At 58.8% G+C, this 23,967-nt stretch overlaps 1 protein-coding gene across 7 annotated transcripts; it reads left to right on the top strand.

The window, feature by feature from the left end:
* Positions 1–14,778: 14,778 nt before the first annotated feature.
* On the top strand, positions 14,779–21,649 carry LOC100354094 (insulin growth factor-like family member 4). 7 transcript variants are annotated; one of them, XM_089319787.1, is made up of 6 exons: positions 14,779–15,066; positions 15,188–15,354; positions 15,643–15,693; positions 15,790–16,094; positions 16,214–16,280; positions 21,319–21,649. In XM_089319787.1, exons 2-6 carry the CDS (start codon positions 15,246–15,248, stop codon positions 21,576–21,578), a joined length of 792 nt encoding a protein of 263 aa, XP_089175913.1. In that variant the 5' UTR covers positions 14,779–15,066; positions 15,188–15,245; the 3' UTR covers positions 21,579–21,649. The 7 variants fall into 7 exon arrangements, 5 of the variants coding, with proteins under 5 accessions (XP_089175913.1, XP_089175914.1, XP_089175916.1 ...); XM_089319788.1 differs by having other exon boundaries at positions 15,790–16,052; positions 21,319–21,643; XM_089319790.1 differs by lacking the exons at positions 16,214–16,280; positions 21,319–21,649 and adding an exon at positions 18,939–19,699 and having other exon boundaries at positions 15,790–16,052.
* The last annotated feature ends 2,318 nt before the right edge of the window (positions 21,650–23,967 follow it).

A 23,967-nucleotide genomic window follows, 5' to 3' on the forward strand; every position in this document is an offset into this window, starting at 1 on the left:
TGGGGCAGACTGACCTGAACTCCTGTAACACTGTTTTTTTTTTAAGCCTTTGGCATGGTGAAATGGCATGTGGGAGGGGAGGCTTTATTTTTAAGATTTATTTATTTGAAAGGCAGAGTTTCAGAGAGGCAGACACAGAGAGTGGGGGAGAGAGAAAGCGAGAGAGAGAGAGAGAGAGAGGTCTTCCATCTGCTGGTTCACTCCCCAAATGGTTGCAATGGCCAGAGTTGTGTCCATCCGAATCCAGGAGCCAGGAGCTGCTTCCGGGTCTCCCATGTGGGTGTAGGGGCCCAAGGACTAGGGCCATCGTCTACTGCTTTCCCAGGCCATAGCGGATTTGGATCAGAAGTGGAGCAGCCGGGACATAAACCAGCGTCCATATGGACGGCAGCATTGCAGGCAGTGGCTTCACCCATTATGCCGCAGCGTCAGCCCCTGTAACACTTTTTATAAAAAGAGAAGAGTGGGGGCCAGTGCTGTGGCGTAGCAGATAAAGCAGACGCCTGCGGTGCCGGCATCCCATATGGGCACCGTTTGAGTCCTGGCTACTTCACGACCGATCCAGCTCCCGGCTATGGCCTGAGAAAGCAGTAGAAGATGGACCAAGTGCTTGGGCCCCTGCACCTGTGTGGGAGACCCAGAGGAAGCTCCTGGGTCCTGGCTTTGGATCAGAACAGCTCCAGCTGTAGAGGCCACACTGGGAGTGAACCAGCAGGTGGAAGACCCCCCCCCCCTCTCTCTGCCTTTCCTTCTCTTTCTGTGTAACTCCAACTTTCAAATATATATATATTTTTAAAAAAGAGAAGATTCTCTGTGTACACGAATATTTCTTTTGTTATGAAGATTTATTTTTTATTTGAAAGGTAGTGGGAGAGAGAGAGGTGTCTTCCAACCACTGATTCACTCCCCAAATGGCCCCAACAGCTGGAGATGAGCCAAGGTGAATCCAGAAACCAAGAAACTCCATCCTGGTCTCCCACGGGAGGCAGAGTCCACGCACTGGCCCACGGGAGGCAGAGTCCACGCACTGGGACCATCATCCGCTGCTTTCCCGGGCAAATCAGCAGGAAGCTGGATCAGAAGTGGAGCATCTGCTATGGAAGCCAGAATTGCAGACAGGACTGATCCACTGCAGCCAGTGCAGGGGGACAGGACTGATCCACTGCAGCCAGCACGGGGGGGGACGGGACTGATCCACTGCAGCCAGCGCAGGGGTGGACGCGACTGATCCACTGCAGCCAGCGCAGGGAGGACAGGACTGATTCACTGCAGCCAGCGCAGGGGGGGATGGGACTGATCCACTGCAGCCAGCACAGGGGGGATGGGACTGATCCACTGCAGCCAGTGCAGGGGGGATGGGACTGATCCACTGCAGCCAGCACATGGGGGACAGGACTGATCCACTGCAGCCAGCACAGGGGGGGATGGGACTGATCCACTGCAGCCAGCGCAGGGGGGATGGGACTGATCCACTGCAGCCAGCACATGGGGGACAGGACTGATCCACTGCAGCCAGCACAGGGGGGGATGGGACTGATCCACTGCAGCCAGCACAGGGGGGACAGGACTGATCCACTGCAGCCAGGGCAGGGGGGGACGGGACTGATTCACTGCAGCCAGCGCAGGGGGGATGGGACTGATCCACTGCCGCCAGCGCCGGCCCTGCCCGGCTACCTTCTACGTGTGTAACTATATCGAGTTTTTGGAAAAATGCAAACACTATGTGGTACCCACAGTTACCTGCGGGGGCAGGAGGGGGACGGAGCGGAAGTGAGGGGAAGATGACCCTCACTCGCTGTGTGACTCTAGGGCTCAGAAGACAGAACGTTTTCCAGTTGAGTTATTGCCTGCATTACCTGTAATATGGGAGCGGCCCCGAAGGCTGAGAAGAGGAAAAACCAGTGCGGGACGGAGGAGTGGGGGGTGGGGGAGACGGAGCAGGGAGCTCAGGGCAGGAAGCCCGGTGGAGAGACATCGATCGGGGGAAGGGCAGAGATTCTGCCCCCAGCGTGGGCAGTGCCCGCCTCGGGTGGGCCCTGGACCGAAGCCCTGCGATCCCTGCTGTCTGGGGACAGAGGTGATGTGAGGGTTCCCGCGACTCTGCGCAGTGCTGGCTGGACAGCTCCCCGCGTGCTGCCCACATTGGATCCTGAGCCTGGACTCAGCAGCGCCCCTACAGGAGAATCCTGAACACAGGACAGCCGCGCCCTTCTGGCCCCAAGCCCCTCATCCCAGCCCTAGCAGGGAGTAGCTGGACAGATGAGAGACGCAGTCCCAGGGCTCAAAGCGGAGGCGCCAGGCCTGGGAGGTCCTGACGCTGAGGTGGGGCCACCGGTGCCTGAGATCCCTGTTCCTCTGCCCGTGGAAAAGCACCGGATTGCCTCAGCCTGGGTTCCCAGCAACAGTGTCTGCCCGAGGGTATTGACAAGAATTCTCTGTGGGAGGAAGAGGTGGGTGGAGTATCTTAGAAGGCGGCAGGGGACACCCAGAGGTGCAGCACGCCCTGACCAAGTTTGGAAGCCCTCCGTTCTCTTCTTGAATTGTGTTTATTTTTCTTTAAAAATTTATGCATTGTGGGGAGCAACCTGGACTGGACTAAGTTACTGGAATTAAGACTTATTCTATGCATCTGCTCTCCCACAATATGGCGCTGGGAGAGGAGAAAACAGCTTCTACGCAGCTGCCTCTTGCCAACTTGAGTGATGACCTCCAGGAGCTGATCCTGCTCCTGATTGGAGGAGAGCAGCGTACTCGGCGTGTGGGCAGCCGAGTTGGGATTGGCGGAAGAGGACTATAAGGGAGGAGAGAGACAGCATGCACCAGGAACATCTAAGGGGAACATCTGAAGGAACACCTGTGCAGCCCCCGAGAGAGCCGGCCGGCGGTGTGCCGCTCCCCCGCGGAAGTGGGGAAGGTGGCAGGGGGAACCGCCCTTCCATGGAGGTGGAAGGGATGGTAGCCAACCCGGGAAGAACCAGCAGCAAACCCGGGGAGGGCCGAGCAGACGAAAGAACAGCGCAGGGTCCTGTGTCGTTCCTCCACGAAGACGGGGAGCGACAATGCATTGATCTATTTGAAGTGGGGAGAGTCAAATAGAGAGATCTTTCATCACTGGTTCACTTGCCAGATGGCTGCCATGCCTGGGGCTGGACCAGGCTGAAGCCAGGAGCCAGGAGCTTCTTCTGGATCTCCCACGTGGCTGTAGTGGCCCAGACACTTGGGCCATCTCCCACTGCTCTCCCAGATGCATGTGCAGGGAGTTGGATCACAAGTGGAGCAGCCAGGACTGGAACCAGCACCCATATGGGATGCCGTCCCCGCAGGCTGTGGCTTTAACCACTGTGCCACAGAGCAGACTCCTCTCTTTTGACCCATCACCCTGAGCCCCGTGTGGGAGAACAAATGAGGAAAGGGTTAAAATGTGGTTAACTTCCCCCGGAAGGAGCACTGGGCAGTGCAGCACACGGGGAGGCACCGCGCCTGCCTCCACCTGCTCCATGCTGGGTCCCCCGGGGTTGAGAGGAGCCCGCGGAGCTTGGAATCACGATGCCCTGTGGGCCCCCCCACCCCACCCAGGACCCCACACCTCCCTGGACGACGACGCCCACGACACCAGCTCCAGCCACTGGTAGGTGTCCTTCCTTCTGCATCTGGAGAAAGATAGAGAGATTTGAGACTAAGGTTCAGAGGCACATGGACAGAGCTGGTTGGAGAGGGCAGGGGAAGCGGTGTGTGGGGAGAACAGAGCAGGGCCCCCCACTGGGAGGACCCCACCGTGGGACTCCTCCCTGCCTCCGTCCCCCCCTCCTCCAGCCTGGAGCACAGGGAGGCTTCTTTCCAGGGATTCCCTTGAAGTGGAGAGGTTGGGCCGGCACAGGTGACCCTGGGGCCCTCAGTCCCAGGGTCCGAATGACTCAGCAGCGTTGTGGGCAGCAGGACCAGGCTGCAGGGGCTTCCCCGTGGGCAAAGACTCAGGGGTCCGTTCCATGCAGCAGCCGTCCTAGTCTGAGACCCACTCCCTGGCCTGGGGGCTGCCGGGCTGCTCCTGGCGCACAGTGCACGGGTGGGTGTCACGGAGCCGCAGGCCTGGCTCCCAGTCTGGGTGGTGTGGGAGCTCCAACTGCAATCCCAAAACCACTCCCTCCTCCTCGTGCTCCTCACCCCCCCATTAGGAAATCCCCTCTGAGCCTGCCCGGGCTAAGGACCCAGAGCAGCCTGTGGGAAACCGCGGGGTTGGCAATGGGGCGGATTCGCAGTCTCCTGCAGGGACTGTGCTGGACTGGTTTCAGTTCTGTCTAAAACTGCAGGGTAGTTTGGGGCTGGTTCTTTCCAAAGGTTTTAATCTTATGTATTTGAAAGGCACAGTTACACAGAGAGAGCGAGAGAGCGAGAGCGAGAGAGAGAGAGAGAGAGAGGTGCCTCCAACAGCCAGGGCTTGGCCAGGCTGAAGCCAGGAGCCAGGAGCTCCATCCTGGCCTCCCAGAAGGGTGCAGGGCCCCATCCTCTGTTGTTTTCCCAGGTGCAGTATCAGGGAGCTGGCTTGGAGGTGGAGCAGCTTGGACTGAAGCCAGCATTCATTAAGGGTGCTGGCGAGGCAGGGAGCAGCTTAGCCAATGCCCCCGCGGCCCAGGGCTGCTGCTCTGGTTCTCCTTGGTCAGGGAAGGGCAGTGTCCCTGAGAGCAGGTCTGACATGCCAGCTGTCTGCCGTGCCGCAACCCGAGGCCCAGCGCTGCGTGGCAGAGCCCGGGGCGGAGGGCAGGGGTGGCAGGGGAGGTTCCTGGCTGCTGGGGATGACGCTGGGGCAGAGGGGCTGCAGGGCCGTCAGGTGCAGGGGAGCTGGGCTGAACGGGCAGGGGGCAGTGATGTGAGCTGGGCAGAGGCGGGACCTGGGGTTGGGGTCCCCTTAGCCAAGGCACAGCTTCCGTGAGCAGCACCGGGGCACCAGGGGAGAGGGTGAGGCCCCGAATCAGGGCTCTCCTTCATCTCTGGGGTCTCTGACCTCTGCCGGCGGCGTCTCCCGCAGCACTCACAGGCCCATCTGTGGGCCCTCTGCCCTCACCCTTTCCCGCCCAGTCCTCCCGTGTCTCAGCGCTGCAGGGAGTTCTCTGGGTTCAGGAAGTCCCCTTTGCTCAGGGGGCGCCTCCTGTGATGGCTGACGGAGCACGCAGCTGCCGTCACGGGGCCTACGGGGGGACTGGCGATTCCATAAACGGCCGGGCTCCTGCAGCTCAGGGCGCAGTGGGCTGGGCTTGGCGTTACCGTGGAGGGCGAGTTTCCACGCTGTCCCTTGTCACATGCTTTTCTGAGTCCTTGAGATGAACGTTTTGTTGCAAACGGGAAGAAAGGACGCTGAGGTACCCCGTCCCCAGCGCTGAATGTCTCCCCACTCGACCTCTTATTCCCTGACTCCCCGGCGGTGGGGTGAAGCCGTCTGCCCCCATCTGGCTCCCTTCTGTTGGGTCGATCGCTGTGTATTAGGTCCTTCCTGGCCGTGGTCATCAAATTAAGTTCGGGTCCCCTCTGCCACCCCCCGTCCTGACCACTGGTGCTGCCGCCCGAGCCCCGAGGCCCTGGTCTGGATGCAGAGTGCGTGGCTGCAGACAAGACAGACAGGACTGTACCTGGGACAGGAGCCGTGAAGGGGTAGGGGCCGAGTCATTCCTCAAATATCTTTCATTATTAAGTGGCGACACCCCGACAGAGAGAGCTCCCATTCGTACCAACTCCCCGAATGCTGCGACCACCAGGGCCAGGCCAGGCCACAGCCGGGAGCCCAGCCCTCCAGCCGGGTCTCCCGCATGGGCGGCAGGGACCCAACTACTAAAGCCATCGCCGCTGCCTTCTGGGGTCTACGTTAGCTGGAAGCTGGAGTCAGGAGCCAGGGCTGGACTCCAACGCAGCTGTGGCAGCTTAGTCTGCGGGTGCTGTGACCGTGTCCCCACCGCCAGGCTGCACGCGGGCTCCTGAGGCGTCCCTTCTGCAAGTGCTCCCCGGAGAGCGGAGCTGACGCTGGGACCAGGGATGAGCGCAGGGGAGGGACTGCTCTGAGGACGAGCCTGCAGATTCTTCTGTATTTACTTAGAGGTAGAAACAGCGAGAGGGAGATGGAGAGAGGGAGACAGAGAGAGAGAGAGAGAGAGAGAGAGAGAGAGGGAGAGGGAGAGGGAGAGGGGGAGAGAGGGAGGGAGAGGGAGGGAGGGAGAGAGGGAGGGAGAGGGAGAGAGGGAGAGAGGTAGAAACAGAGAGGGAGAGGGAGAGGGAGATGGGGAGAGGGAGAGAGGGAGAGAGGTAGACAGAGAGAGAGAGATAGAGTGAGAGGGAGAGAGGGAGAGAGGTAGACAGAGAGAGAGAGAGAGGGAGGGAGGGAGAGATGGAGAAACCAGGAGAGGGAGAGAGGGAGAGAGGGAGAGGGAGAGAGAGAGAGGGAGGGAGAGGGAGAGAGGTAGACAGAGAGAGAGATAGAGGGAGAGGGAGAGGGAGAGAGGGAGAGAGGTAGACAGAGAGAGAGAGAGGGAGAGGGAGAGAGGAATAGGGAGAGAGAGAGAGAGAGAGAGAGAGAGAGAGAGAGAGAGATGGAGAAACCAGGAGAGGGAGAGAGGGAGAGAGGGAGAGGGAGAGAGAGAGAGGGAGGGAGAGGGAGAGAGGTAGACAGAGAGAGAGATAGAGGGAGAGGGAGAGGGAGAGAGGGAGAGAGGTAGACAGAGAGAGAGGGAGAGAGAGAGAGAGAGAGAGAGAGAGAGAGAGGGAGAGGGAGAGAGGGAGAGGGGGAGAGAGGGAGGGAGAGGGAGGGAGGGAGAGAGGGAGGGAGAGGGAGAGAGGGAGAGAGGTAGAAACAGAGAGGGAGAGGGAGAGGGAGAGGGAGATGGGGAGAGGGAGAGAGGGAGAGAGGTAGACAGAGAGAGAGAGATAGAGTGAGAGGGAGAGAGGGAGAGAGGTAGACAGAGAGAGAGAGGGAGGGAGGGAGGGAGAGATGGAGAAACCAGGAGAGGGAGAGAGGGAGAGAGGGAGAGGGAGAGAGAGAGAGGGAGGGAGAGGGAGAGAGGTAGACAGAGAGAGAGATAGAGGGAGAGGGAGAGGGAGAGAGGGAGAGAGGGAGAGAGGTAGACAGAGAGAGAGAGAGGGAGAGGGAGAGAGGAATAGGGAGAGAGAGAGAGAGAGAGAGAGAGAGAGGGAGGGAGAGATGGAGAAACCAGGAGAGGGAGAGAGGGAGAGAGGGAGGGAGAGGGAGAGAGGGAGAGAGGGAGGGAGAGGGAGAGAGGGAGGGAGAGGGAGAGAGGGAGAGAGGGAGGGAGAGGGAGAGAGGGAGAGAGGTAGAAACAGAGAGGGAGAGGGAGAGGGCGAGGGAGAGGGAGATGGGGAGAGGGCGAGGGAGAGGGAGAGAATCGTCCAACCCCTGGGTCACTCATCAAATGCCTCTCACATCCAGGGCTGGGTCAGGTCAAGGCCAGGAACCCAGAACTCCATCCATGGGTGGGAGGGGCCTGCAGCCTCCCAGGGTTCCGTTAGCAGGGAGGGGCCGTCGGGAGCAGCGTCAGGACTTGGAGCCAGGAGCTCTGGGGTGGGATGCGGGAGCAGCATCTCAGCCAGGATGAGCTGGTTGGACTGAGCCAGCGATGACACAGGGCTGGAGCGGGGCAGAGATCAGTGATGTGTGTGTGTGTGTGTCTGTGTGCACGCGTGTGTGTATGCGTGTTTGGGGGTGTGTGTGCGTGTGCATGGGGGCTTTTGAGGAATGAATCAGCAGATGGAAGGCCTCTCTATCTCTTTCTCATGGTAACTGCCCGTCATATAAATAAATAAATATAATAAACAAAAGAGGAAGAGGGTGGACGTGATCGACAGTGGGTGATTACAGGAGTGGGGGAGGGGTGTGGAAGGCAAGGACCATGAGAAACAATGCAAGTTGGGCTAAGTGTGGGAGGGGCCGGGCTGGATCTGAAACCAGTGCCCGCCTCTGGGAGGACCTGACCCACGGCCAGCGCTGAGCCAAACAGCCCCAGCCCCAACCCCGATCCGTCTCTGCCGCCTCGGGCATCAGCTGTGTGAGGGTCCGGGGTAGGGTGACCCAAGCCTGGGCCCCCAGACCTCGCCCTCGCCCTCGCCTGCACTTCCTAATGCATTAGGAGGCACCTGCAGCACTGGAGAAAACGCGGGAGCTCACGGGGACCTGGGCCACACGTGGGGGCTCCTGGCCGGGACACACCGCTGACCTCCAGTGCACTGCAGAGGAGGGGGCACCTCCTGAGGGGCTCAGGTGGGAGCCCTGGTCAGAGCTGCACTGTGGGGCGACCTGCGGTGACCAAGTGCCCCGTGGGCGGAGGCCATGCCCTGACCTCGGCCCCGCAGGGCGCTGAGCGCTGGACACAGGAGTGGGCGCTGACAGCCGGCATCTTTATTCTTCTCATTTCCACGGGCGTCCCGGGGCGTGCAGCACCCCGAGTTCCTGTTCCACCAGGGCTGCCAACCCCATGGCTGCGTGTGAGGGTCGGGGGAGGGGAGCTCCTTTCTCCTCACTGCTCCTCACCCGACCACGCCCTGCAGAGACCGAGAGCTGTGAGTGGGCCCCTTCCCTGTAGCCCAACACGCAGGGAGCAGCAGGGACCTGGGCCAGGGCTCAGGGGTGCGCTAGGGCCAGAGTTCCGATGACTCACAGGTTCCCTGAGCTCTGTTTACCAGACAGCTGTGGGCAGAAGCGAGAACATAAAAATGGGTGATGCTGCCAGCAGTCTCTTTCCTAATATCCCTAAAGCTCTCGTTATATTTATAGAAGCCCGTGTTGAATATGCAATTAGTGTGCAGTTTCTGTCTTTTCTTATAGATTTATTTGCATGTTTGAAAGGCAGTTTTACAGAAATAGGAGGAAGAGAGGGAGAGAGACAGAGAAGCAGATCCTCCATCTGCTGGTTCACTCCTCAAATGTCCCTGGGAGCCAGGAACTCCATCCGGGTCCCTCACGGGGTGCAGGGGCCCAGGCGCGTTGGCCATGGCCCAGAGCCTTTCCGGGGCAGCACCTGGAAGCTGGATCAGAAGCAGAGCAGCCAGGACTGCACGGGCGCCCCCTGTGCGGTGCTGGTGTTGCCAGCAGGGGTCTGAGCCACAGTGGCACAAGGCAGGTCCCCACTGGTAATCAAACGTTTGCCATGGTCACACATAAGTAAGTACACACACACACATGCACACACACACATACACACACGCACACACATGCACACACACATTACACACACATACACACACACACGCACACACACACAGTCTCTCCAGAAAGCAGGGATATCTGCAGGTGTTCCTAGGACCAGGGCACCCCAGTGAGAAAATCCCTGTGCAGAGCTTTGGCCCTAAGCCCTGAGGCTGGGCGCAGGTGCACACTTGGTTGTAAACTGAAATATCCCCGCTCCACCGCTCTGCAGACACGGAGGGACTCCCTGAGGTGCGGTGCAGGCAGCAGGACAGAGCGCGTGGCTGAGGACAGAGCTGCTGTCCTGGGGGGGGGGGGGCGTCCAGGTGACAGGTGCTGTCACCTCCCTGTGAGAGGCAGGCAGGACCCTGTGACGGCCTTCCAGGGTCCCTGGGGGCAGGGGTGGCCTGAGCTGCGTCTCGCTTCCCCTGGGTCCCTTTCAAGTCCACCCGGGACTTTTCCCAGAATGGGCCGGACGCTGGGCCATCCGTGAGCCTCGGCTCTCAAAGCATAGAACACATCTGAAGTACACATCCTGGGGTTTGCAGCCTCTGGCCGGCATGCAAGCAACGTTGAGGTCACCACCTCCCTTAACAAGTGAAAGACGCAACCAGTGTAGAACCAGGGGCCAGCGTGTGGCACAGCTGGTTGAGCTGCAGCCTGCAGCACCAGCATCCTGTACGAGAGCCGGTTCGAGTCCCAGCTGCTCCACTTCCAGTCCACCTGCTAACGCACCTGGGAAGGCAGCGGAGGACGGCCCAAGTGCGTGGGCCCTGCCAGCCATGTGGGAGACCCGGATGGAGTTCCAGGCTCCTGGCTTTGGTTTGACCCAGCCCTGGACTTTGTGGCCATTCTGGGGAGCAAGCCAGTGAATGGAAGATATCTTCTCTCTTTCTCCCTCTCTCTCTGTACCTCTGCCTTTCAGACAAACAAGCAGATAAGGCTTAAAACAACTGCGAAATCAGCACTCTTATGGGTCCATGAGTGAGGCCACAGGGCAATGCACTGGGCCCTGATTTGGAAAGACGGACCGGCCGTCAGAGGCGGCGCGGCAGCAGTCTGCGTGGAGAGCTCCCCTTCCTCCTGCGTGGTCCGCTCTTCAGAAACCCACGAGCCCCTTGCCGCGTGCGCATCCCCGGGCTGCGTGTGCTGCACCGGGAGTCGGTGCCGGGGCAGCTCCTGCAGCCCCAGCTGCCGTGCCGGCTCGGCCGGCCAGCTCTGTCACTCACGGCTGGCCCGAGCCAACACACCTCACCTCACTGCCCCTGGGTTGTTTCCAGCTTTTGACTTTCATAAATGAATCTACTAAGTTTTATTCGTCAATAGAAACCCTGCCCATGGCTGTTCTTCAACACACCTCTGCCTTTCTCTCGGCCACACACGTCTAGAGTGGAATTTCTAGATCACAAAACGTGTGGCTCTAAAGGACGCGCCCAGGAGTTCCCAGGTGGATATACTCACGCCTGATCCCGCCAGGAGGAATGAGCTTCCCAGTTTCCCACGTCTCTTCCCACGGTGGGTGTAACTGCTCTTCTCGTCTGTTCCTGTTTCCTGCAATGATATCACTGGGAGTGTGTGTGTGTATGTGTATGTCTGCATGCGTCTACCGTGAGAGATCTATCAATCTACTTTCAAATAAATGAAAACAAATAAATCACTTTTAAAAAGAAAACTTGGGGCCAGTGCTGTGGCATAGAGGGTAAAGCTGCCGCCTGCAGTGCACAAATCCCATATGGGTGCCAGTTCAAGTCCTGGCTGCTCCACTTCCCATCCAGCTCCCTGCTAATGTGCCTGGGAAAGCAGCAGAAGATGGCCCAGGTGCTTGGGCCCCTGCACCTGTGTGGGAGATCTGGAGGAAGCTCCAGGCTCCTGGCTTTGGATTGGTTCATCTCCAGCTGTTGTGGTCATTGGGGAGTGAATCAGCAGATGGAAGACCTCTCTCTCTCTCTTTCTCTCTCTTTCTCTCTGACTCTTTGTAACTCTGCCTTTCAAATAAATAAATATTTAGAAAAAAGAGAAAAAACACAGGAAAACTATACACTGATTTCAAAAAATTTCATTTCAGGATTCACTTATTTATTTTGAAAGCCAGATTTACAGAGAGACAGAGACAGGGAGAGAAATCTTCCATCTGCTGGTTCACTCCCCAGATGGCCACCATGGCCGTAACTGGGCGAGGCCAAAGCTAGAGCCAGGAGCTTCTTCCCTGTCTCCCAGGTGGGTGCAGGAGCCCAGGGACTCGGACCCTCCTCTGCGGCTTTTCCCAGGCGCATTAGCAGGGAGCGGGATGGGAGTGGAGCCTCAGGACGTTCCCGGCACCCGTGTGGGACGCCAGGGCCCAGGAGGCAGCTTTGCCCTCTGTGCCACAACGCAGCGCCGTGAGAAAGTTTTGCTGCAAAATAAACTCAGACTCCCTTGTTCTGATGGCTTGAACAGGACGTGGCTGGCGCCACTGGGGAGGAGGCGCCCCCACCACGCGAAAGCCCGGACACCCGTGCGTGGGAAGTTTGCAGGGGAGAACCACGAACTCGCTGCTGCTTCCCGGGACTCCTGGAGGGGACAAAGCGCCTGGGGCCTCAGTAGTTTACAAAGGAGTCCATTCAAGCAGCCTGGGCCAGCACTGAAGCTGAGGTCCACAGGGCCAGACCAAACCTGCACACTGAGCACAATTAATCTTGACCAAGTCCTACGGCCGAGGACACATGAGGGACGGCGCAGATAACAGCAGAGCTGACCACACGCACTGACAGTGCAGCCGCTGCCTTCTCTGTGGGAACCAGCGCTGGCTCCGCCCCCAGGAGCTGCACAGAGGACCTGAGTTCCCACGGGAGTTTAACCCAACAGGACGGCGGCCAACTCGCTTCAGTTTAATCAGCTGGCGCTGTGTCAGGGTTGAGTATTGCCCTGTACCCAGAAAATGTGAGGATTGCTAGTTAATAAAATCAACAAATTAAATCAAGGGCTGGGCGGCTGCGAGTCGCGGCCGCGGAGTCTGGGGACGCTCAGGTGTTGGCTCCTGGGCTCTCTGGGCGCCGAGCCTGATGGCTCCTGCTTATTGGGGCGGTGATGAGAGATCTCGCCTACAGCCGCAGCAGGAAGAGCACCCGGGAAGCTTCCCCGAGCGTCCTCTCCACCCGACTGCGCATCCAGCACCCAGGGCGGCTCCGTGCGTGCGCTGCACGGGAAGTGACCACGCAGCCCCTGGTGGCCCTGACTCCGCCCCTCCTGGTGCTTTGTTGTTTTCGAGAGGAGCATTGTCGTGGGCGTGGTTCCGGAGCTGTCTGGGCGCCCAGGTCCCATATCTGAGAGCCTGAGGGGGAGTCCACCCTTGAGCCCAGGAATTCACACCCTGGGCGGAGAGGAGGCCACATAGCTGGGTCTGTCCTGTGCGGGAGTCCCAGCACCGGCTTTGGCCGGATTCACCCAGCTGTTGCCGGCGTTTGGGCAGCGCCCCCTGGGTGGGAGGTCACTCCCTGTTTCACTAGCTCCACCTGCACCTCCACCTGCACCTTTCAGGTAGAACAAATTATTGTAATGCTTTAACTATTTAATGGAGCTCCTTTCTCTTCAGCTAATCAAGACGGCACCACCGCGGCTCAGCCCCAGGACCCTCAGTTCTCAGAAATGCCCTGGAGTTCTGGAATCAGCGTCTTGACCTTGACCGAGCCTGCACTGAGAAAGGGAATTTGTGTGTTTATTTTGATCTCCCGATGCTCTCTGTATTTTCTTAACAATGCGACATTCCCTTTTTAGGAAAAAAAAAGGAATGAAATCCAGTGCTGATGCGATGGATGGACCCAAGCAGGTGTGGAGGGCGATGCCAGCAAACGCACACTGGGCTCTGCAGGCTGCAAAGGGAGCCCGAGGAACGCGCCCTCAGCACTCACACGGGGCTCCCTGCACCTGCCCAGCCCAACTGGCTCATGCATATGTAGTAGGGCAGTTCTGACTCATGTGGGCTCACTTGGTCAGCATTGTTAGTTACTCAGAGCACATATGTGTGCACTAGAGGTTTCTGTGCTGAAGAGTATCCATCCTCTGCAGAACCAGAGAGTGACCTTCAATGCCCATGAGTGGACAGGTTGCACGAGGCTGCCAGGCGGCAGGGCAGGGACTGGCCTTGGTGAAGCCCCGCCTATGGGTCAGGCTCTGGCGATGTGGTCTCTGCACAGAGCAGCCCCGTCTCCCAGAACCTCCCCCTTGATGTCCTGTGCTTGGCAGGAAGCTGGAATTGGGAGTGGAGCAGCCGGGACTCGAACTGTGCCCATATGGGATGCCGGTACTGTAGACGGGGCTGAGCCGCTGTCCCACAGCGCCGACCCCATGTCCTATTTTTCCCGTTCAGCTGTCTGGCTGCGTTTGTCTCAGTGTCACTTGGCGCAAGGGACACGGGTACCAGGAACCTATGGCTAGTCTTCCTTTCTCTGTGTAGGTAATGAACTCAATTTTTTTTCCAATTCGTTGCAAAAGTCAGCCATTTCATAACGAATGCTCCCTGCCCTCTACCCATCACAGCCCCCAAGTGTGCAAGAGGGGAGGAAAGCCAGTGTGAAGGGTGGAGCAGGTGACAGGCCGTCAGGGACTCCCCATCAGGCGGCAACTCAGCCACGTTTCTCCATTGAATGAGCCCAGTGCACACGTGTCCCCACTGGCTGTCACCTCTGTGAGGGCCTGACCCTGGAGCTTGGGCAAGCAGAGGAGGTAGAGTGGCCAGCAGAGGCGGAAGTCGGCAAATTCCAGCAGGCTATGTAGAACCCGGCAGAGGGGGCACCACCCGTAGTCCACGTCTTTTGGGTGACCGTGGGAGAAGGCGTAGGGCGTGATCCACACGATGGTGGGGCCCAGCACCCCAGCCTAGCACCTCAGTCATCGGGCGAATGCATCTGGGACCGTGGCTCTCGCAGGCCTGACTTCCCGGCAGCTGCTCTGTCAGCCGGGGACGTCTGACGACCAGGGGACTTCTGTTAGGGTGCAGGGGAAGCAGGAGGCACTGACTTGACACCCGCAGAGGAGGCAGCAGGCGGCTCTGTACGCAGCCATCAGACCCTGCAGGTGGAGTCTCCCCCTCTGACCCGGGACAGGAGAGTCCCTGCCGCCGGCGATGCCCCCTAAAGCCTCTGCCCCAGTGCTGTGTCTGCCTCCCTGGGGAGCCCCGAAACACAGAGGGCGGCCTCTGAGAACCCCACAGGCGTTGCATTCACACGGACGGAGTGATGCTGACGGGCAGACAGCAATGACAAACACGGGGTAACAATTCTCTGGTCAAAGACCCTTAGAGCAACAAGAAAAAGGCACCGTGGACACCAGGGTCCCCCGTGACTCTGTCCCTGGCGACTCCCTGGTGGAGAGTCTGCAGCCCCGGAGGAGCCCCCGATCCTGCTGCACCTTCAATGTCTCCCACACCTGACTCTGCAGAAGCAGGAACCCTGCAGGAGTGGACATGGGGGGGGCCTTGAAACTTCTGGGATAAGGCATGTGGGGAGCCTGGAAACAGCCAGTGTTTGGGGAGGGTGGGTGCCCTCAGGGGAGGGTCTCTCCCAGCTGGGCACCCCCTCAGCTGTGCCCAGAAAAGGCTCTCAGGGCGGAGGGCGTGAGAAGGCGGCTGCCTCCCGGGCCAGATTCAGGAGCTGTTACTCAATAACTGCTGTCTGTGCCGTCCCCACCCTCCCAGGCCCTGCTGCCTGTGTTGCCACATGATTCACAGGTCTGAGTTCGTATAAAAACCACAGAGCCAGGTCCCACCCCAGAGGTGCAGCTGCTCCGCCACCCACTGCCCTGCAGCCGGCTCAGAAGCATGGTGCTCGGTGAGGAGACCCCAGCCCCAGGGAGCCTCAGAGCCCCCAACCCTGCTGGGCTGGAAACCTGACCCTCTTTTCACTTGTAGAGAGGTACTTATTTATTTGAAAGTCAGAGTGACTGGGGGAGAGAGGGAGGGAGGCAGGGAGGGAGAAAGAGAGAGAGAGAGAGAGAGAGGTATTGAGCACTTCCCTCTTCTGGCTCCCTGCCCAGGTGGCTGCAATGGCAGGGCCCTGAGCTCCACCGGGTCTCCCCCGAGGGTGCAGGGCCCATGCTCTCAGACCGTCTTCTGCTGCTTTCCCACTGCATAGCAGGAGCTGCATCAGACGTGGAGCAGCCGGGGCTTGAACCAGGACCCGTGGGTGATGCCGCTGTCTCAGGTGGCAGCTTAACCCCTGCACGGCGCCAGCCTGACTCTCTCTCCCCTAAGCAGTTCTTGTCTCCCTCCTCGTATCACCCCGGTCCTCTCTGATGCTTTGCCACCTCCCTCGCACCTGCAGCCTCAGAACCTTAACTCCTCCCGGAGCCTCCCTATGTGTCCCCCCTGCCCACCCACACCCCAGGACCCTGACCCACTCTGAGCGGCGTCCGTGAGCAGGGAGCTCCGTGCCGTCGCTGGGGCCTGGACCAGGTGTCCCAGCGCCGTCCTCATCCCCTCTGCTTCACAGCTGCCGTCTTCCTCTCTGCCCTCCTGGGCTCGCTCTCGGAAGGAGTCCCAGGTGAGAGCAGGTGCATGAGGCGGGAGGAGGCAGCATCACGGAGCTGGGGCTGGTCCCGGACACAACCCCGGAGCCCACCCAGCTCTGGCTTTGCAGGGCCTGACGGTCTGTGGCTGTGCCAGCCAGCGCCCAGGTGCGGGGACCAGGCCTACAACCCCCTGGAGCAGTGCTGTGACGATGACACCATCCTGCCCCTGAACTGGACCCGCCTCTGTGGCCCCCACTGCCGCTACTGGCCCTGCTTCCAGCGCTGCTGCCTGGAGTCCGTGGGCTCGCACACTGACAGAGTGGTGAGGCTTAAGCTGCCCGGCGTGAAGTCCGACTGCAGGACGTCCCCCATCTCCAGGATCTGCGCCCAGGTGAGGGTCTGGGATCCAGGCCCTGCTGGAGAGGGGAGGAGGGTGAGTCCCACTCGGCGGGCAGACTCTCCCTTGCCATCTCTGGGTAGCCACGTAACCGCTGGCCTCCTGTCTGTCTCCCCCCATCCCCTGCCCCTCTGTTCCCCCCAACTTCCCTGCAGGAAAAGCCCCTGACCGGACCTCTGCCAGATTCCACCTCATCTCCAGCGGCCTGGAGAGCAGACGCAGGTCGCCCCAGACTCTGATGTGTGGGGGTCACTTGTGCTGCACTGCTGTAGCCCCCCTGGTCCCTGGGTCAGATGTCACTTTCCCAGGACAGCAGTGTTGGGAAGTGGGCTGCGGGGGAGGCTGTCAGGTCAGGGGCAGAGGGGTCACCTCCCTGGAGAGTGGGTTGCTGCCCAGCCAGGCCGCCTCTCACATTCTGCTTCCTCCATGGGCTAACGTAGGGTTAGGACCCTGCTGGGTGCTGCTCCTTGTCTTCTACTTTCTGACCCAGCTGTCTCTTTTACAGCAACACAACTCATTCTAAGACAGCTACACATAATAACCTAAAAAAAAGATTTATTTGTTCAAAACACAGAGTTATAGAGAGAGGTATAGACAGAGAGAGAGAGAGGACTTCCATCTGCTGGTTCACTCCCCAAATGGCTGCAATGGTTGGAGCTGGGCTGACCAGAAGCCAGGAGCTTCTTCCGGGTCTCCCATGTGGGCACAGGGACCCAAGGACGTGGGCCATCTTCTACTGCTTTCCCAGGCCACAGCAGAGAGCTGGATCAGAAGTGGAGCAGCCGGGACTCAAACTGGCACCTATGTGGGATCCTAGTGCTGTAGACTGGGCTTTAACCTGCTACACCACATCACCGGCCCCCAAATATTACTTTTTTGTTTTTGAAGATTTATTTATTTGCTTAAAAGTCAGAGTTACAGAGAGAGAGAAGGAGAGGCAGAGATTGAGACAGAAGTCTTCCATCCGCTGGTTCACTCCCCAAATGGCCACAATGGATGGAGCGGTGTCGATCTGAAGCCAGGAGCCAGGTCTCCCATGCAGGTGCAGGGGCCCAAGGACGTGGGCCATCTTCTGCTGCTTTCCCAGGCCACAGCAGGGAGCTGGATCAGAAGAGGAGCAGCCAGATATCGAACCGGTGCCCATATGGGATGCCAGCACTGTAGGCCACGGCTTTACCTGCTGAGGCACAGGGCCGCCCCCCACCATGTTATTTCTTCTGCACGTCACTGCAGTGACACCCTGACCAGAGGGACTCCATTTTAGAGCCCCTGAGACTCCACCTTGAGAAAGAATCCCCGACCGTGAGACTCTGGTCTGAAACCAACTATAGTCCAAAACTAAGACAGTGACAATACACTGATCCCACTCGGCAGAACACAGAAACTACCTAGCATGATCACTCAAGCTTAAAACAGAGGCTGTGGGGCCGGCGCTGTGGCACAGTGGGTTAACGCCCTGGCCTGCTGTGCTGGCATCCCATATGGGCACTGGTTCAAGTCCTGGCTGTTCCACTTCTGATCCAGCTCTCTGCTAAGACCTGGGAAAGCAGTAGAAAATGGCCCAAGTCCTTGGGCCCCTGCACCCACATAGGAGACCTGGAAGAAGCTCCTGGCTCCTGGCTTCAGATCGCCACAGCTCCGGCCCTTGCAGCCAATTGGGGAGTGAATCATAGGATGGAAGACCTCTCTCTCTCTCTCCCTCCCTCCCTCCCTCCTCTCCTCTCACTGTGTAACTCTCACTTTCAAATAAATAAATAAGTCTTTTTAAAAAAATTTTTTGACAGGCAGAGTGGACAGTGAGAGAGAGACAGAGAGAAAGGTCTTCCTTTTGCCGTTGGTTCACTCCCCAGTGGCCGCCGCGGCCGGCGCACCACGCTGATCGGATGGCAGGAGCCATGTACTTCTCCTGGTCTCCCATGGGGTGCAGGGCCCAAGCACTTGGGCCATCCTCCACTGCACTCCCGGGCCACAGCAGAGAGCTGGACTGGAAGAGGAGCAACCAGGACAGAATCCGGCCCCCCGACTGGGACTAGAACCCGGTGTGCCGGCGCCACAATGTGGAGGATTAGCCTAGTGAGCCGCGGCACCGGCCTCTCCATGCATTCTTTCCATTAAAGGCATCGCTGTGTAATTCATACGCTAGACCACTAGCACAGCCTCCCATTTCCACGTATTTGTGGTTCCTGAGAGCAGAAAGTACAACAGTGAGCTTTGTACATTGATTTTATAGCCTCCAAATCATTTCATTTTGTTCCTTATGATAGTTTTGAGTTTCCCACATTTGCTAGATATGGATTTTTTTAAAACAACCTTTATTTATTTTTTGGAAAGTCAGAGTTACAGCAGAGAGCTGGATGGGAAGTGGAGCAGCCAGGACTGGAACCGGCGTCTATTTGGGATGCCGGCACTGCAGGTGGTGGCTTTACCGGCTACGCCACAGCGCCAGCCCGAGATAGATACATTTTGCTACCTGAATTAATAATTGTGTGTCACTTGACTGATAACAGCAGTAATTAACAGTAATCAGCATGAACTCCTGTGTCGGGCACTCATTCGTAGCATAACAGACGCAGAACAATTTTAAATAACAGAGACGTCCTCTCTCGCTGTTTTCCCACACATGTTCTTGCTTTGTTGACCACTTTGTTAACCTTTCGCAATCTGTAGTCCTGGTAAAACTCATCCGGCCAGGTTGTTTCTCATTTATTTGTCCTGTTTTATTGTCCCTTTATTGTCTTGATTTTCATTTATTCATCCCATACTACGTGCCACTTAGGCCGTGGGAATAAGGAAATAAACAACAAAAAAGGAAGTCCTTGTCCACAATGAGGTTACGGAGAGACCAAGAAATTCAAAAGGAAATACATATTGTTTGGTCAGCTCCCGCAGGGTGCGCTGGGAACCGAACCGCTGTCGACTGTGCGCGTCGGGGTCAAACACGGAGGCTTCGCTTGGATCCTCGTGTAGTGGCTGCGACCAGCAAACCGCTGGGAGCCGGGACCCTCCGGGAAGCCGCAGGACGGGACCCCCGCCCGGCCGCCCCCGGGGAGGACTCACCTGGATGGCGCGCCCCCTGGCGGCGGCGGCGGGGAACGGGGCGGGGGGACCACGTCCAAGCTCAGAGCTGGCCGCGAGCCTGGGCCCCACTGGGAGCCGCGCCTAAGGTGTCACTCAGCGAAGCCTGAGTATCTGGGTGGTTTAACAGTCACCAGGGGCTTTTACTCGATTTTCCGTCTTCCCCACTCGGATCCGTGCGCAGGATCGGCGATTTTGTCCAGGACCACAGAGGAAGCTGGGGCACACAGCAGGTGCACGGCTGCCCTTAGTCTCCCCTCTCAGGGCAAGGACTCCCCAGGAGCAAGGGGCTGTGCCTGTCCTGGCTTCTGGATCATGCTGGGGCCCTCGAAACCCCCAAAATCAGGCAGCCCCCTGCCCCCTGCCAGGACCTACACCCGCCTCTCTCCTGGCTCACAGACGCAAGGAGCCCTGGACTGTAGGGGGCCCCTATTTCTGGGGCCGTGGACAAGCAGACGGGGTGCACAGGAGCTCCTCACGGTGGGCCCCGGGGAGAGGGCTTGGGCAGAAAGAGCTGGGCGTGAGCTGGGAGCCAGCACCTCTGTGTGAGAACTCTAGGATGTCTGAGAGCCCTGGATTCCAGCGGCCGGTTCCTCGGTTCCTAGGAGGAACTTAAAAGGGTGTTGTCTGCAGGACGGGGGGGGGGGGGGCGCCTGGAGAACAGAGTGACCCAGGCAAGGGGAGAGGACCCTCACAGGAAGTGCCTGGTGGGGGCGGGGAGGCAGGATGGGAAAGCAGCCTGCTCCCTTAGAGGAAGAAGAAATGAAGCCGGCGCCGTGGCTCAATAGGCTAATCCTCCACCTTGCGGCGCCGGCACACCGGGTTCTAGTCCCGGTTGGGGCGCCGGATTCTGTCCCGGTTGCCCCTCTTCCAGGCCAGCCCTCTGCTGTGGCCCGGGAGTGCAGTGGAGGATGGCCCAGGTGCTTGGGCCCTGCACCCCATGGGAGACCAGGAAAAGCACCTGGCTCCTGGCTCCTGCCAGGGTCAGCGCGGTGCGCCGGCTGCAGCGGCGGCCATTGGAGGGTGAACCAACGGCAAAAGGAAGACCTTTCTCTCTCTCTGTCTCTCTCTCTCACTGTCCACTCTGCCTGTCAAAAAAAAAAAAAAAATGAGTGTTGGGGCAGGTGCTGTGGCTTAGCGGGTAAAGCCACTGCCTGCCAATGCCAGCATTGCATATGGGCACCGGTTTGAGTCCTGGCTGCTCCTCTTCTGAGCCAGCCCCCTGCTAATGCACCTGGGAAAGCAGCGGAAGACAGCCCAGGTGCTTGGGCCCCTGCACCCACATGGGAGACCCTGATGGCTTCAGCCTGGCCCAGCCCTGGCCATTGCAGCCATTTGAGGAGTGACCCAGCAGATGGAAGACCTCTCTCTCTCTCTCTCTCTCTCTCTCTGTCTCTCTCTCTCTGTCTCTCTCTCTGTCTCTCTCTCTCTCTAACTCTGCCTTTCAAATAAATAAATAAATCTTTAAAAATAATAAATGGGGGCCGGCGCCGCGGCTCAGTAGGCTAATCCTCCGCCTAGCGGCGCCGGCACACCGGGTTCTAGTCCCGGTCGGGGCGCCGGATTCTGTCCCGGTTGCCCCTCTTCCAGGCCAGCCCTCTGCTGTGGCCAGGGAGTGCAGTGGAGGATGGCCCAGGTGCTTGGGCCCTGCACCCCATGGGAGACCAGGAAAAGCACCTGGCTCCTGGCTCCTGCCATCGGATCAGCGCGGTGCGCCGGCCGCAGCGCGCCGGCCGCGGCGGCCATTGGAGGGTGAACCAACGGCAAAGGAAGACCTTTCTCTCTGTCTCTCTCTCTCACTGTCCACTCTGCCTGTCAAAAAATAAAAAAAAAAAAATAATAATAATAATAATAATAAATGGGTGCTTGTTGTAGCGGTTCCCAAGCTGCCAGCAGAGGGCGCTTGGAGACTCAACACCTGGGTGCTCAAACAACTCCATAAAAATGACCGCTCCGCTTCTCCCGCCCTGGGTCCCGTGGGGCAACCACGCTCTTTGGTGGAAAAGAAAAGTCCGTTTTGAAACGGTGCCCCCTGCCACCCCCTCTCCCCCGCCACCGCACTTATGCGGTGTGGGCTGTGGCTTCGCACGCCTCTCTGTGTTCTGCCTTTTTGCAGGTGTGTGTGTGAAAGGCTTGGGTCACATTCAGTGCCTGACGTCTGACTTTTAAACATTCTGCAATCCAGCACGCGGCCCTCCAGCCGTGCCCTTGTCCCCGGACGACCGCTGCATCCATTCCACAGATGGACAGACTGAGGGAGGATCCGTGGCGGGATTCACATGGACGTTGCCCCAACGAGATGCTAGGAACTGCAGACAGCGTGGCGAGCAGGAAGGAAAACGGAGCCCCTTCTGTCTTTCCATGTCCTGGCCTGGGGCGCGGTTCCTGGGACGGCCCGGGGCGTTGCTGAAAACTCCCCACTTCGCTCTCAAGGGTCCTGTTTAACAGAGCTCATCAAACACAAGGAGCCCCCAGAAGTCCCCGGAAAATGCACATTACAAAAAAAAAAAAAAAAAAAGGCTGGATTTTTAGAAAACGTTTATACCAAACCAAACTTACCTCTTTTTTTATTTGAGAGAGAGAGAATATCTCTCATTCAATGGCTTACTCCCCAAATGGCTGGCCCTGAGCCAGTTTGAAGCCAGGAGCCAAAAACTGCACCCAGGTCTTTCACGTGGGTGGCAGGCACCCAACTACGTGAGCCCCGCTGCTGCCTCCCAGGGCACACATCAGCCAGAAGCTGGAGGTGAGCCCACAGCCGGGACTCCACCCCAGGCACTGAGATGCGGAAGGCGGGCGGCAGCACCACCACGCCAGACGCCAGCCCCTGCGTTACCTTTTCATGCCCTTTTCATTCTGAGAAATAGAAGTTCATTCGAAATGATACAGGGAACTCTCGAAACGGCTGCTGGGATAAGTGCGAAGGACAGGAAGTGGTCTGGGGGCAGCAGAGAGGGGCTGTGTCCTTGCCCCGGCATCAGAGAGGAGGGGTCGCCGAGAGCGGGCGGTCAGCGAGGGGCCAGCGCCAGGCTCAGGGACAAGGCAGGAGTCTGAGCTGCACCTTGAACTTCTCCTTGCTGTCTTGACTATTTTACTCCTCTCACTTTTTAAGACTGATTTATTTGAAGGTAGAGTTAGAGAGAGGCAGAAAGAGAGAGAGAGAAGTCTTCCACCCATTGGTTCACTCCCCAATTGGCTACAATGGCCAGAGCGGAGCTGATCCAAAGCCAGGAGCCAGGAGCTTCTTCTGGGTCTCCCTTGTGGGTGCAGGGGCCCAAGCAGTTGGTCCATCCTCTGCTGCTTTCCCAGATGCATTCCGATCAGCTGGATCGGAAGTGGAGCAGCCGGGTCTCGAACCGGCCATTTGGGGGGTGAACCAACAGAAGGAAGACCTTTCTCTCTCTCTCTCTCTCTCACTATCTAACTCTGCCTATCAAAAAAAAAAAAAAAAAAAAAAAGAGCTGGTTCCGAGAAAATCACAAGACGTCTTGCACCACAGTTGCCCGTGGGCCCCAGATCCAGGACTCGGCTGACAAAACTGGGGGTGGGCTGCGTGGTGGTGTGGACGCACCTGGCAGACCAGGTGCTGGATGATGGGGGGGCAGGGCATTGAGTCCAGAAGGAGGGGAAGTCAGAGAAGCAGAAGCAAGACCAAGGCTGAGGGAAGTGGGCACTCTGAGGAGGAAGTGGTCACCATGTCAGAGGCTGGCCAGCCACCCGAGACTGCCCGGCCCATGGTGTCGGCACGGATGCTTACCATGGACCCCTACCTCACACCGCACGCAAAGATGCACACCAGCCACTGGGAAGCTCTCGAACACAACACCTAAATAGAAAAAGCGTCACCACTGCGGTGTGAAAAAGGCAAGAAACACTGAAACTGTGAAAGGAGCCTTTTTTTTTTTTTTTTTTTTGACAGGATGAGGGTTTGCAGTGTATTTGACAAAGGGTTGCTCTATCCCAGACACACAACTGGCAAGGAAACGCTTGGAAGAGAGGAACGGACATGGATGCAGTCAGAAATCTATGGGGGAAAAGGAAAGGGGAGGGGAGAGGAGGGGAGAAGAGAGGGGAGGGGAGGGGAGGGGAGGGGAGGGGAGGAGAGGGGAGGGGAGGGGAGGGGAGGGGAGAGGGGAGGGGAGGGGAGGGGAGAGTGGAGGGGAGGGGAGGGGAGGGGAGGAGAGAGGAGGAGAGGAGAGGGGAGGGGAGGGAAGGTATGAGAGGGGAGGGGAGGGGAGGAGAGGGGAGGGGAGGGGAGGAGAGGAGAGGGGAGGAGAGGGGAGGAGAGGGGAGGGGAGGAGAGAGGAGGAGAGGAGAGGGGAGGGGAGGGAAGGGATAAGAGGGGAGGGGAGGGGAGGAGAGGGGAGGGGAGGGGAGGGGAGGAGAGGGGAGGAGAGGGGAGGGGAGGAGAGAGGAGGAGAGGAGAGGGGAGGGGAGGGAAGGGATAAGAGGGGAGGGGAGGAGAGGGGAGGGGAGGGGAGGGGAGGGGGGAGGGGAGGGGGGAGGTGAGGAGAGGGGAGGGGAGGAGGGGAGGGAGGGGAGTGGAGGGGAGTGGAGGGGAGGAGGGGAGGGGACCACCCCCTCCCTGAGGTTCGGGCAGGGCAAACAAAACAGCAGGAGGTTCTGTCCCTGGGGCGGGAAAGGCTTGTGAGGCTCACTGCACTGCTGGGGAGAGGGATACTAAAACCTCCCTGCTGGGGCCGGTGTAGCAGGTAAAGCAGCCGCCTGCAGTGCCGGCATCCCATATGGGTGCCAGTTCGAGTCCCGGCTGCTCCACCTCCAATTCAGCTCTCTGCTGTGGCAGATGGCCCATGTCCTTGGGCCACTGCACCCA

This window comes from Oryctolagus cuniculus, chromosome 18 (assembly GCF_051225735.1).
Source record: "Oryctolagus cuniculus isolate XC-2025 breed Fujian yellow rabbit chromosome 18, ASM5122573v1, whole genome shotgun sequence".
In the NCBI taxonomy this organism is placed as follows: Eukaryota; Metazoa; Chordata; class Mammalia; order Lagomorpha; family Leporidae; genus Oryctolagus; species Oryctolagus cuniculus.